This window comes from Borostomias antarcticus, assembly GCF_949987555.1.
Source record: "Borostomias antarcticus genome assembly, chromosome: 2".
Classification (NCBI taxonomy): Eukaryota; Metazoa; Chordata; class Actinopteri; order Stomiiformes; family Stomiidae; genus Borostomias; species Borostomias antarcticus.
In genome coordinates this window covers 24,839,286-24,853,940 of record NC_140235.1, presented here as the reverse complement: position 1 = coordinate 24,853,940, position 14,655 = coordinate 24,839,286, and the positions used below count along the sequence as shown (strand labels likewise).

Genomic DNA, 14,655 nt, shown 5'->3' with positions numbered 1-14,655 from the left:
TGCGGTCCGCGTCAGGAAAGAAGCTGTGTGGAACCTCTCCTTCTCGGTCCTGATGCTCAGCCATCTTCCGTCTCTCCGGCGAGATGGTGTGAACAGGTGGTAGCTGGGGTGGCTGGTGTCTTTTGTGATGGAGAAGGCCTTCCTGAAGCAGCGTAGGTTGTAGAGATTATCTTCTGCGCCGTCTTCGCCACCCTCTGGATGGCGTGCCTGTCATGGGCGGTGGTGTTGCCGTACCAGGCTGTGATGCCTCCAGGCAGGATACTCACGATGCGGTAGTATACACGTATACACACACACACACACACACACACACACACACACACACACACACACACACACAGGATTATTTATTATAATAGCATGTACATAACTGACCCCACCCCTCAGGTGGTTTATTTATTCATATCCATATATACCATGTACATAATTCCTCCTTGCAGGGCACGCGTGCTGATGTTCAGTGTGGATGAGAGACAGAGACATAGAGGATGATAGGAGAAGGGGGGGGGGCTGGGAGAGAGAAAGAGAGACGTCAAGGGGGAGACAGCGAGGGAGGGATAGAGAGAGGGAGAGAGAGAGATAGAGATAAAGATAGTGATGTACAATGACCTACTTGCTGGTTGGGCAGGCAGCATGTTGACACAGTGGGTTGTTGAAGTAGAGGGTGAGAAGTGTAACAGGCAACATCATAAAACAGGTGTATAATTATACAGGTCTGATATAAAGCAGAAGTAGTCCCTAAATGTTAGGTCCAGCCACCATCTCATGATGACTTTGTAAGCAGTTGTAGTTCATATAAACATAGTCCCTTGGTTATAGTATATTAGGCCTATAGATGTTTTATAGTAGGCTATATAGCCTAGATGCTTTATCAAATTTCCCGTGGAATTCCTTCACTTCCATGAATTGTCCCAGGAGGGACATGGGTTTCCTGTTGCTGACAGGAGAGTCCGGCACATGACTCTCACTCTCTCGCTCTACTTTTCAGAGTGTGGCGCCTTTAAATCATTAACTATTTGTTGGCCGTAAGGAAGAAGAGAGAAATAAGTAGTTACAGTATTTCAGTGTTTAATCTCCGATATGGCGCGGCCCGCAGATTCTTTGTACCTGGGGTTTGACTTCAGCACTCAACAGGTAGACCTGGTCGATCTGGCACGCTCACCTGATACGACGCTATTTGTCTGATTGCTCGCGCAAGCCTGCTCACTGAATGCGTGCAGAGCGAGCGGAAAGAAATGTCCAGTGTCTGACAACTGTCAGCAGAGCTAGACCTAGAAAGTAGGGCTAGATCATTTTTGGTAGAGAAGTTCATTCTTAAATTGTCGCAGTCTATAGAGGTCAATTGAAGCATAGGATAGGATATTGGAATACATTCGTAGAAATAAACAACTCACGCTGTCGTTAAGGTTATTATGTTTTCAATCATGTTTTCTGTAAGCTACTCGCTCATGGCCCTCAAACGTTGTAAAATCAGAAGTAGGTCGCGCACATCCCAAATGAATTAATAAGGCAGGTGCTGGACTAAAAAAGCATATGTATCAAATGAAAATAAGAGTCCGCACACTGTAGCTCCCATTAATGGGAGCTACAGTGTGCGGACCCTCAAACGTTGTCACCATAGACTAACAATCAATCAATCAATCAATCAATCATCAGATGTGTAAAATGTGTATCATTGCATTATTCTCGATCGATGATGCTACGAAGAAAACCACCACACAAGATGCAGTAGTGTGCACAACACTAGGGCTGGCAGCCAGCAGCCGTATTGCTTTGTAGGCTACACTAAAAAGTGTCTCCGTAAAAGTAGGCCTATAGTCCATTCTACTCCGGGGCCCTTCTAGCCTCTACAGCTGTACCAATACTCCTCCTAACCTAGACCACCATTTTGTTTTCAGCTGAAGGTGGTGGCTGTGGACGCAGATCTGAATGTGGTCCACCAGAACAATGTTCAATTTGACAGCGAGCTGCCAGAGTTCAGGTAATAATAAGCTACAGTGAAGCGGGATGAGAAACTTGATCAAGTGTTAGTGTTAGTCAGGTAACAGTGTTTATAAGATGAACATTTTCTTATGGTCGTCTCCTGAGGGTCCATCCTCTCTCTCTTTCTCCTCTCCTCTCCTCTCTCCCCTCTCCCTTCTCTCTCCCCAGGACCCAGGGAGGAGTCCACATCCAGGTGGACAGACTGACGGTCACCTCCCCTGTCCTCATGTGGGTGAAGGTAGGGCAGCCCGTACCGTACGAGTCCTTACTAACCATAACCTCTCACCACCCCCCTCCCCCAACCTCCCTGTCTTCACTTGAAAGTAGAGCACATACTGTAGTAGTCACCATGAGTCAACATATGCTTCTGAGCTTTCACCCCTGACCTCAAGCCCTCTCTCCTCTGCTCTGCTCTCTTCTCCTCTCTCTAACCAGAACAGGACAGTAGCTGTAGTACAGTAGGAACTAGAGGTATGAAGTAAGTTATTAACCAGGAAGTTTTGCTATGAAGTATTAAGTGAAGCTGCTCCCTCAGGCCCTGGACCTGCTGCTGGAGAAGATGAGGAGCACTGGATTCGACTTCTCCCGTGTGAAGGCCCTCTCTGGCAGCGGACAGGTGTGTCTGTGGGTCAGACCGAGGAATGTCGACAGTGGGTGTAATGTCCCTTTAAACACCCCCCCTTCCTTTCCGTGTGTGTGTGTGTATGTGCACGCGTGCCTGTCTGTGTGTTTATCTCTGTGTGTGCCTGCCTGTCTGTCCCTGTGTGTGTGTGTGTTTATGTGTGTGTGTGTGTGTGCGTGTGTGTGTGTGCGTGTGCGTGTGTGTGCGTGCAGCAACACGGTAGTGTGTACTGGAGGAGTGGATCCAGACAGGTGCTCAGACAGCTGGACCCAGCGAAGAGTCTGCATCAGCTGCTGCAGGTACACATGGCCGGTCTCTCCATTCACTCTGCACACCTGTAACTGTGTGGGCGAATAATGACAACAGTAATAAGGCTGTTAGAAGTGTAGAGTTACTGTATGTAGATGTGCTGTGTTCCTACAGGGTTAGGGGTAGGGTAATAAGGCTGTTATAGGGTTAATTATCTGACCCTACAGGGTTAGGGTTAGGGTGAGGGTAGTAATTCTGTTATAGGTTAATTATCTGTTTCTCCAGGACAGCTTCTCAGTGTCGGACAGCCCGGTGTGGATGGACTCCAGCACCTCCGAGCAGTGTCAGTACCTGGAGGCTGCAGTAGGGGGCGCTCAGAGGCTGGCCGACATCACAGGCTCACGGGCCTATGAGGTGAGGAGGATGGAGGGCACTGAGTGAGTGAATGAGTGAGTGGAGAACTTAATGAATGACTGACTGAGCAATTTAATGGATGAATGACTAAATGTATGAATGTATGAATGTGACTCTTGTAAAGCTGTTGTGAAACTCATCTTATCCATCTCACTGATCTCTCACAGCGTTTCACTGGTAACCAGATCGCTAAGATCTACAAGACCAAGACTGACCAATACCAGGAAACGGAGGTGATCATGTGACTAGTTTAACCTATTAAGAACATAGGACCGTCCAGCTGATTGGTCTAAAGTGACATCTTACTTTATTTATTGTTCCAGAGAATCTCATTGGTCAGTAGCTTCGCTGCGTCTCTCTTCCTGGGAGACTATGCTGCTATTGATTACAGTGATGGTAAGTCCTGATAATGGTCTAATCTTCATACATGACATGTAGACATTCACTTCTAAAGAGCTTTAAGTATGTACTACTGTGTCAGGTTCTGGTCTGTTGTTCAGGTGTGTGTGTGTGTGTGTGTGTGTGTGTGTGTGTGCGTGTGCGTGTGCGTGTGCGTGTGCGTGTGCGTGTGCGTGTGCGTGTGCGTGTGTCCTGCCCAGGTTCAGGAATGAATCTGATGGACATCTCCACCAGGAGCTGGTCTCCTTCCTGTCTGTCTGCTGCTGTTCCTGGTCTAGAGGACCTACTGGGACCTCCACAACCTTCGACAGCTGTCCTGGTACCCTACTGTCCTCCTCTTTCTGTCCTGGTACCCTACTGTCCTCCTCTTTCTGTCCTGGTACCCTACGGTCCTCCTCTTTCTGTCCTGGTACCCTACTGTCCTCCTCTTTCTGTCCTGGTACCCTACGGTCCTCCTCTTTCTGTCCTGGTACCCTACTGTCCTCCTCTTTCTGTCCTGGTACCCTACTGTCCTCCTCTTTCTGTCCTGGTACCATACTGTCCTCCTCTTTCTGTCCTGGTACCATACTGTCCTCCTGTCTCTCTGTCCTGGTACCCTACTGTCCTCCTCTTTCTGTCCTGGTACCCTACTGTCCTCCTCTTTCTGTCCTGGTACCATACTGTCCTCTCTCTCTCTGTCCTGGTACCATACTGTCCTCCTCTTTCTGTCCTGGTACCCTACTGTCCTGTCTCTCTGTCCTGGTACTATACTGTCCTCCTGTCTCTCTGTCCTGGTACCATACTGTCCTCCTCTCTCTGTCCTGGTACCCTACGGTCCTCCTCTTTCTGTCCTGGTACCACACTGTCCTCCTGTCTCTCTGTCCTGGTACCCTACTGTCCTCCTGTCTCTCTGTCCTGGTACCACACTGTCCTCCTGTCTCTCTGTCCTGGTACCATACTGTCCTCCTGTCTCTCTGTCCTGGTACCACACTGTCCTCCTGTCTCTCTGTCCTGGTACCATACTGTTCTCTCTCTCTGTCCTGGTACCCTACTGTCCTCCTGTCTCTCTGTCCTGGTACCCTACTGTTCTCCTGTCTCTCTGTCCTGGTACCCTACTGTTCTCCTGTCTCTCTGTCCTGGTACCATACTGTCCTCTCTCTCTATCCTGGTACCATACTGTCCTCCTGTCTCTCTGTCCTGGTACCATACTGTCCTTATGGCTCTGTCTGGGGCTTGGAGGCTGGGGAGGGGTAGTAGGTGTCTCCCTCCAGCTTGTCTGTTGTTGCTCCAGGTCCAGAGGACGTTCTGTCTGTCTGTCTGTCTGTCTGTCTGTCTGTCTGTCTGTCTGTCTGTCTGTCTGTCTGTCTGTCTGTCTGTCCGTCAGCCTGTCTGTTTTGCTCTGGTCTGGAGGACCCTCTGTCTGGGCTGCAGGGTGGAGGGTAGGGGGTTTGAATGGTGTTAGGTAGGCGGAGTCATCTCTGTGTGTCTGCCTCTGAACGCTTAGAAGCCTTCTCTCCGTTCTCTCCTCATCAGGGTTCTGTCTCCTCCTACCATGTCTCTCGCTACGGCTTCTCACAGGACTGCAGAGTGGTGGCCTTCACTGGAGACAACCCTGGTAGGCGCTCCGCTCACTCTGGATTTCCATCGGTTTCTATTAGTTTCTATGGGTTTCTATTGTTTCCTGTTTCTATTATTCTATGGGCTTCTGTGGGCTTCTTTTAGTTTCTATTATTTTCCATTGGATTGTAGTGGATTCTATTGTCTGTGATTTGTCTTAAGATTCAGTCAAGGCCCTGTGTTGTGTGGCTGTGTCATTCCTGTGTCTGGCCACCAGGTGTCAGTATTGCAGCATCTTGGCTAGTCCTCCATGCTGCCTCTGGGGCTTACTGAACCCTGCTATTCCAGTCTATAGGGACTCAGCAGGCACAGTCACATGTCACCTTCCTCGGGCTGCTGCTGTGAACCCCATGACCACGGACACTGGCCGCACGCCAACCCACCAACCCTGCCAGCCAGCGGCTGTGTGTGTGTGTGTGTGTGTGTGTGTGTGTGCGTGTGCGTGTGTGTGTGTGTGTGCGCACTTGTGTTTGTGGGCGCGCACGCTTTGTAGAGAGCAACTCTGCCTCTCTCTGTCCCAGCTGAACCTAGACATGCAGTGGCCCCCTGACAGTCACACACCACATACACTCAAACACACATTAGGCGACACACACATACACTCACACACTCCACACAGCATGATCAGGCTGCTGCTTCGCCAGAGTCGACGAGTCAAAATTGAAAGAGTGACAGGTCGTAACAGCAAATGAGATGCTAGCCCAGGTTAGATGGGCGGGGCATATCTATGGGTGGGAACGCCTGATCGTGAAAGTCGTTACTGATTGGTGTCGCTGGGATTCTGCCTCTACCAATGAGTTTCCAGGATTTGAACACCAGATTTTTGAAGTGTCCCAGACCCATAGAGAGATCTGCAGCATGCAATAATGTAGTTAGCGTAGCTATCAGCGAAAGAACTCTCATGGGTCTGGCCTTGAGACTATTCTAACTCTAGCCCTTGAACAAACACATTATACTGTTTGTATCTAACATGTAGAAGCAGCAGCAGCAGCTTCCAGAACAACACTACATCCTTAAATGGAACTGAGAATGTAGGTCACTAGTTAGCTGAAAACATCCTGTGTATCTGTGTCTAGTGTTCTCGTCTGCCTACTGGATTTGAATGGACAACAAATATATCACCACTCTGGGTCAATGCAAAACAGTGATGCAGTGTTGACAGCTGTCAAGTCACCTGTCAGCCAACTACGAACACTGTCTTATTTCCTGTTTCCTGTTTCCAGGGTCTCTGGCAGGGATGAGGCTACAGGAAGGAGACGTTGCCGTGAGTAACCTCCACCTGCTTGGCCTTAAAAGGACAGTTCGCACAAATCACGTCGTCATTTGCTCTTTCTAAGCAGTCAGATGAGAGAATGCCACAATCTCACCTACTAACGCTAGCTTTGGCTTCTCTTAGCAGCTAACCAAGACCTGTAGAATGTAGTACCGGTACACACAGCAGTTTAATGACCATGTCCACATGCTAGGGGACAACGCATTCAAATTATGGTTCTGTCATTTTGGCCACTGACATAAACTCTGTTTGCATTTTTTTGATTGATTGAATAAACCTTCCCAAATGTGTTTTGTGTCCCTGTTGACATATTTAACGGTTATTGGCATTAACCAACTGCATAATACTCAAAAGTCACTTGTCTCGTGAAGTGGGCGTGGTCATTAAACTGCCCTGTGTCATTAAACTGCCCCATGTGTCTACAGGCTTTTCCTTAGTCCCTTCATGGCCAAATCCAAGCGAACTATGCTTGTCAGGTAGAGATTCAGTTTGATCCGAGTTGGGGAACTTAGGCTCGTCGACACCGCAAATGAGGGAAACCTCAGTGTCTAACGAGTTGAAATAAAGGTTTGAAATGAAAGGCTGGTTCTCTGAGTTCTTAAGAGCGCCAGTTGATTCAGATTCAGAACACGGTCCGTCACATTTACATCAGACAGGAAATGAGCGTGAGGTGCCGTCCATCAGGCCGGCAGTATGAATCATTCATGCAGGGGTTTGCGGGGTTCAGCCCCCCCAGTACCGTCCTACTAGGAGCTAGACAGTTTTTCGGACCCACTGGGTTCAAAAGATGAAATTTGTGTTTTGGTAGAGCCAATGTAGGGTTCATCAAGCGGCTAATTACACTTTTTGTTCACTCGAAGAAATGACCTGTAGACTCTAATAACAGTAGCCTACTTCCCTAGCTCTACCTCTGCAATCTCCAGCCTTGACACTATGCTGCTCTAGCTAGCTACCTCTGCAACCTACACCCATTCATAATTCAACCTGATGAAACAAATGTATGAATTGTATAAAACTATTGTATTGCTTCTGTGTGTATGTGTATGTGTGTCTGTGTGTGTGTGTGTAGGTGAGCCTGGGCACCAGTGACACAGTCTTCCTGTGGATCAAAGACCCTCAGCCCACCACAGAAGGACACATCTTCTGCAACCCTGTGGACTGCCTCTCATACATGGCTTTGATCTGGTACACATGCACAAACACATGATATACACATGCATGCACATACATTCTAACACACACACACACACACACACACACACACACACACACACACACACACACACACACACACACACACACACACACACAGGGAGAGACAGGCAGGCACACACACACACACACACACACACACAGGGAGAGACAGGCAGGCACACACACACACACAAAGATACAACCAAAGTGGCACTTTTCACACCCCATAGATACTGTTGTGATGTTTGATGTGTGTGTGTGTGTGTGTGTGTGTGTGTGTGTGTGTGCGCATGTCCCTTGGCCTCCAGCTTCAAGAACGGCTCCCTGACCAGAGAGCGAATCAGGAACGAGTGTGCTGAAGGATCATGGGAAGCCTTCTCCTCTGTCCTCAGGTCCACTCCGACGGGGAACCATGGCAACATAGGTACTGATGGTCACACGTGTTTGTGTGTTTTATACACGCGTGTGTGTGTGTGTGTGTGTGTGTTGGTCATGTATACAGCATTTTAGTTTAGTTGTGTCTATTTCACACAATTTAAAATTCACAATAATGACAAAGAACAAATGAAATTACTGTGGGGGCGTGGTCTGTTTTCAGGGATCTATTTTGATGCCATGGAGATCACCCCGTCTGCCGTGGGGGTTCACAGATTTGACCAGGAGAACAACAAGGTAGGAGGAGGGGAGGAGGAGGAGGAGAGGAAGAGATGGGGAGGAGTGAAGGGGCGGGCGGGTATAAGAGGCGCGAAGGGAGGAGAGGGGAGGAGAAGAGAGGAGGAGGTGGGAGGATAGAAGAGGAGGGAGGGGGGGGGCAGTATAGGTCATGATGTCACGAGGTGAGACAATGTGAGGTCTCTCAGCTGGTGGCCTTCACTAGTGCCCCTAACCCTTCACTAGTGCCCCTAACCCTTCACGAGTGCCCCTAACCCTTCACAAGTGCCCCTAACCCTTCACTAGTGCCCCTAACCCTTCACGAGTGCCCCTAACCCTTCACAAGTGCCCCTAACCCTTCACTAGTGCCCCTAACCCTTCACGAGTGCCCCTAACCCTTCGCTAGCGCCCATCTCCATCCATAACTCTCTCCCCCCCCAGGTCGCAGGGTTCCCCCCCCAGGTGGAGGTGAGGGCCCTGCTGGAGGGGCAGTTCCTGGCCAAGAGGCTCCATGCTGAGAGGCTGGGGTACAAGATCAGTGAGTGGATGACATCGCCGCTCCCTCCCACTTTGTCTTTTCTCTCTTCTGATCTCTCTCTCTCTCTCTCTCTCTCTCTCTCTCTCACACACACACACACACACACGCTCTTTATATTTTTTTTCTTTTTATCTATCTGCTGTAGTGGTATAGGACATGACACAGTCTTCTGACCGTTCTACTGACCACAAAACAGTTCAAGCTGTGTGCCGGTTGATCAAATCAGCCTGAATCTGTGGAATGCTGAACCGCTATCTGAGAACCCTGTAGTCAACACAGGGCTTAGGAATTTCCACCAACTCTTCAAAGATCCACCTCTAGCGAGAGCAGAGGTTTTGAATGAGTTATTTGCAACTTGTGAACTCTGAAACTGAACTTTGAACTCTGCGAACATCAACTTCGCTGTTTCAACGGGAGCGCAGGCGCGCTGCCCCTTTCATCAAACCGAGCGAACTTCAGTCACGTGCCTCCTCCATGCTTCGAGCCAGACAACAACGCGCTAACACACCGCTACTAAGGTTGTATCCAACAGTCTCCTATGATTGTGGTGTGAGATGCCAAAGTGTTGTAAGCTTAGGAGACTTAGGATAGGCTGTGATAACCCATGACATCATTCTTTTCATTTCGGCTGTGTTTTCATATTGCCACATGCGTTTTTCCATCTGTTTTTTGTTTTTCCATCTGTTATTTGAATTGTGTTATAATATTATTTTGATAATTGATTAGTATAATTTCAATAAACATTATTAACATTTGACCACGTCCGAACGCCATCACATTATCTTAGGTCACTTGATTGAGTTCAAGGACTCCACCTACAGAATGAGATTGATGAATAAATTAGACTATTGATAAAGGTTATCTTGTTTTCCTGTACAAAACAGGGTGGTGCCCCATATACGAGTTGATAAAATCCATTTCCCTTCATATTTGTGATAACCGCGGTATAATCATAAATTATACCGGTCATAGTCATAGCTTTAACCCTAGAACATTCGCTACACTGCCCCCCCTTTCTCTCTCTCTCCTTTCTCTCTCTCTCTCTGACAGTGCTCTCTCTCTCTCTCTGCAACCCTGTGGACTGCCTGATTGAGAGAGAGCGAGAGCACCGTCAGAGCTGGAGCTTCTCTGAGGCATGAGGGAGGGAGGGAGGGAGGGAGGGAGAGAGAGAGAGAGAGAGCTGTGTGCCAGGGCCTGCGGAGCCCCACCCAGTGCCAACACTTTACACTCTCGTCATAAAACTCTCGGATGACAAGGCACTCAAGTGGGAGTCAGAGCGAGAGCGGGTAATCATGTTGTGATCTGTTATTTTAACTACTAACAGGGCAAGTGGCCTACCGGGCTTTAAATGAAATACTCTCGTCTGGCTTGGCAGAGTCTCTGTCAAACTGTAACTGTATCTCCCTCCCCGTTTCTTTATCTTATTCCCTCCCCCCCCCCCCACCCCACCACCCCCACCCCCCTCCATGTTATAGTAGATCTTTGACAGTCTAGCCAGTTCCTCTCTTCCTGATGTAGAGCCACCGCTACTGGCTCTCTGTGGTGCCCTCAGGGAGCAGCCTGATTCCGGCGTGCCGTGTTGGGCAGAGAGGAGGGCCCTGTCCTGTAGGTAGACTCGGGGTCAGCCGCCAGGGGACATCGTAAACACCCGGGCTGGCGTTCATCCTCGCCGGTCCGCCGCGCTCACACCCACGGTCGTGTCACCGACGGGCCCGCTTCACACGCAGGAATCGCGCGTGTGTGTGTGTGTGTGCGCGCGCACGTGTGTGTGTGTGTGATTGCAGCAGTGTATTGATCTGCAGGTACTATTGATCTGCTATGAGATGATGGGTGGGACATGCTGAAGCACCAGCTGGTAGCCCAGATTGTGACTGAGCCGGTAGATGATACTGTAATCCACCACCACTGTGACTGAGCAGTTGGCTATCTGGTCTCACACCGGGACCGAACAGAGTACAAAACCTCCTCTGTAAATCTAGAACCGGATGAGAAGATACTGTGACGTGACGGGGGGCTGGGGAGGTTTGGCCGGCTACCTTTGAACCTAGCTGTGACTGTGGGCTGGTGTGATGTCATGTTGTGTCAGGTGTTGACATTTCCCTCTAGGGCAGGCATTCCCAAACTGTGAGGCGGGGGCCTCCCCTGTGGGGCCCCAAAGAAATTCAAGGGAGGCACGGAGGGATGGTTAGAAAAAAAAGAAGGAAAAACATGTTTTTTATTTTTGAAATGTCTATGGTTTTTATGAATGAAACATGATTGTAAAGGTCAGAAAATCAAAATAAATAATGGGAGAGATGTATACTAAATTTGTGGATAGTGCAGAGAGAGCCTCCCCCCGCAGGCATGAATGTATTGTGCAAAAATGTCATAACGTTAACTAGCAACAGGTGCCACCGAGCTAACTTAGCTGTGTAACGTTATGGGCTAGCTAACGCTGCATTGCATAATGGACAAATTTGGGGGGTTGGGGGGGGGGGGGGGGGCGCGGGTGTGTCACTGTTTTGTCATTGTTCTTCTGAGGGGAGGTCCACATTGATGGAGTTTGGGAACCCATGCTCTAGGGGATATGGTTTATGCATAGGTCTTCATAGGGGATTTGGTTTTTGCCATGATAAATCTCTCTCTCTCTTTCTCATTCTCTCTCGCTCTCTAGATAACACCTAGAGAGATAACATCTAGAGAGATAACACCTAGAGAGCGAGAGAGAATGAGAGATGAATATTATTCAGAAGCCTCGCTCTCTCCTTCCTTTAGTCTTACATCCATGCGTCCTTTCTTCACACTGCCAGTCCGGCCATCCTGGCTGCGGTTGTGTTTGTTTGTCCCTAGTTGGCTTTCCTCTGTGCGCTCGGCTCGCTGTGCCGGCCACCGTCTGTGTTAATTGAAGGATTTGAGAAGAAGCAACTCAGGCACAGGAGGAATAAAGAGAGAAAGATAGGTCTACTGTAGCTCCTCCAATCAGGATGTATTTCTCTCCTACTGGCGGCCCACGGCTAGCATAGCTACTGTAGCGTGACTGGCTTTAATAGACCTCGGAGGAGGGGGGTCCGCCTGCTATTACCCTGCCTTGCCTTGCCCACCTGAACAGAGATGGCTCAACTCATCTGCTCTCACGCTGCTCTCGACTGGATAAGGAACCGCATGGAGACATATTATTGGGTATATATTACAGCAGGACTCTCGTTAGCCTTACTGTTGACATGCACAGAAGACACGGTAGTGTTAGCAGTAGTGTCTCTGTATGGAATTAGAGAGGAGAGGAGAAGAGGGGAGAGGAGAGACCAACCCTAACCCACCATAGCCCTATATTTCTGTCCAATAAACCTATTCCCTCCATCCAAGTCAACAGATCTACTGGGGTTTCATGTTGCGATTAACACTCTCTCTCTCTCTCTCTCTCTCTCTCTCTCTCTCCTCAGTTCCAGGTACCAGGGTTTTGGCAACAGGAGGGGCCTCCTCCAATCAGGACATCCTACAGGTCAGCGATGTCACTTTTTTCTTCCTCTGTCTCTACAAACACTTAACTCTTTTCAGTGACAAAGTGCAAAACTGAAGCAATTCACTTTGGTACAGTGCTTCTAACTCATCTGCGCTTTCAACTCACATCAGTGTTGCCAGATCGCATTGACAATTTCCCAACTGCCCAATGTCATCAAAGGTAGCCAAATCTGGCAACACTGCCAACGCCAACCCCTCAAAGCAGAGGAGTGTTGCTTGCATGCTAACGTTTCGGCCAGAGGCCTTCCTCAGATGCTCTGAGGAAGGCCTCTGGCCAAAACGTTAGCATGATCCATTGACGGCAAAAATAAAACCGGTGACATAGAGGATCTGTCCATGTATCTTTTATTGGTGAGTGCTACCATGCATCTTTGATGTCCTTTTTGATGTTCACAATTTTGGTTTAGCACCACAACAAAGTCTATTTTTTGAGGAAGGCGCATCCATTTCTATTGCATCTATGAACTCTATTGTGGAGATTTAGCTGTATGATAGATGACAGTCTGGTGCCAGGATGGTCAATGGGGCCATTTGAATTCACGGCAATGTCAAGCCCCCTAGAGAACACACACACACACACACACACACACACACACACACACACACACACAGATGCAGGACTGCATGTTGATCCACACGTCTTTGCAGCCCCCTATAAAGCAGACCTATTAGGTTTGCAGCAGCTCTCACTCAGAGATGCAGCAGATTAATGTGTTTGAGTCCCAATCATTTCTTTATTACCAAACGTAACCTCGTATCTCCTCCAGTCCTAACTAGGTTACTGCAGCCTAATGTCATTAGAGTTCTGCAGAAATATGTCGGTTTGGAGCAATAATGAACTTAGATTGGCTCCTGAACCAAACCATAAACTAGAGGAGACCCTATGCTAATCAGCCCAGTGTCCCATTTCTGCTCGGTGTGATCTGACTGAGAATGTCGTTGGGCGATTATATATTATACCTCAAACACGTCGACATACACACACACACAAACACACACGCACACGCATGCACGCGCACAAACACGCATACATGCACACATACACATGCATGCACACAACCATACACACAACATATAGTTTTGTCAAACTAAGGGTTCATGTGAATAGGTGAAGCTGGCCATGCATAATGTATAGAAAATGGTACAGACAATTATTCTCTCGCTCTCTCCCTCTTTCACCCCCCCCTCTCTCTCTTCACTCTACCAAACAATAGTCTGAATATGGAAATGCGAAAAATCGAAGATTCAGGGGCTGGGGCCAGGCTACTGACTTGCCAACGCACATGAACGCCTCTCATTAACGGCGCCTTAGTCGGCTACGCCACCGAAAAGCTATAGCGGTTTGCTGGTGCGGGTGGGCGGTATTTATACTGCGGAGTGAGTTTAACCAGTTCAATTCTCCATGCATACATGTTACATGTATGTTCTCCAGGTCAAACATCATCACATATAGGTTTTCCTGTTCAGTACTGTATGCACAGTATGTTACATATATGTTCTGTTCTCCCTATACAGGTTCTGTCTGATGTGTTTGGTGCTCCAGTGTACACCATCGACGTGGCCAACTCTGCCTGTCTGGGCTGCGCCTACAGGGCTATGCACGGTGAGACAGATCTGAGACCAGCTGGAAGTATTACATCAGAAATCACTCGGCTCTTTAATTGATAAACGTATCCTTTGGTTGCATAAATTTGACTCCAATTCACAATTTGAAAGTACAATTTCACATACGAGGAATTTGATTCGATGGTTGATATATATTTTATGGGATCAGTTCGACCTCCCCGCCTCACCTTGTCTTTCCAAATGCAAATCTGATCCAAGACCAGCTTCAGCCTCTGTTCCAGCTGGGTGTGGCTGTCTGCTGGTCTTTCCTCATAGCACTGAATGAAATGAGTCGAACAGACAAGCAAGTCCTCTTCATGGTTAGAGAATATGCTAGTCTACTTAATGACAAGTGTCAACTGTTAATAAATAAAGACAAGCTAAAACATTCTACATTAAAGAATTCAAGTCCGACACTTCAAAGGCCTGCCAGGAGGAGAGAGAGAGAGAGAGAGAGAGAGAGAGAGAGAGAGAGAGAGAGAGACAGGAAGAGATGAGATCGAGACACTGATCATCCTAGGAACTGATTTCAGATCAACTTCAAAGAGCTGGAACAGAGCTTGGGTTGGGGCTGGGGTGCTCTCCAGTTTGAAAGGAAGATGGTAACGGTGGCAACGCTTTGACAGTCTTTCA

General features: G+C 48.4%; 1 protein-coding gene across 1 annotated transcript in view; it reads left to right on the top strand.

Annotated features, from left to right (window-relative positions):
- Positions 1-1,029: 1,029 nt before the first annotated feature.
- Positions 1,030-14,655, top strand: part of xylb (xylulokinase homolog (H. influenzae)) — a 17,346-nt gene continuing 3,720 nt past the window's right edge. The window contains exons 1-17 of the mRNA XM_084450973.1: positions 1,030-1,134; positions 1,899-1,981; positions 2,152-2,221; positions 2,519-2,599; positions 2,818-2,904; positions 3,140-3,268; positions 3,436-3,501; positions 3,592-3,664; positions 3,868-3,986; positions 5,180-5,261; positions 6,487-6,527; positions 7,606-7,721; positions 8,039-8,154; positions 8,329-8,402; positions 8,823-8,919; positions 12,339-12,397; positions 13,933-14,020. Of these exons, the coding sequence (XP_084307099.1) occupies positions 1,081-1,134; positions 1,899-1,981; positions 2,152-2,221; positions 2,519-2,599; positions 2,818-2,904; positions 3,140-3,268; positions 3,436-3,501; positions 3,592-3,664; positions 3,868-3,986; positions 5,180-5,261; positions 6,487-6,527; positions 7,606-7,721; positions 8,039-8,154; positions 8,329-8,402; positions 8,823-8,919; positions 12,339-12,397; positions 13,933-14,020 (1,435 nt within the window). The 5' untranslated portion in view covers positions 1,030-1,080. The remainder of the gene's footprint in view (positions 1,135-1,898; positions 1,982-2,151; positions 2,222-2,518; positions 2,600-2,817; positions 2,905-3,139; positions 3,269-3,435; positions 3,502-3,591; positions 3,665-3,867; positions 3,987-5,179; positions 5,262-6,486; positions 6,528-7,605; positions 7,722-8,038; positions 8,155-8,328; positions 8,403-8,822; positions 8,920-12,338; positions 12,398-13,932; positions 14,021-14,655) is intronic.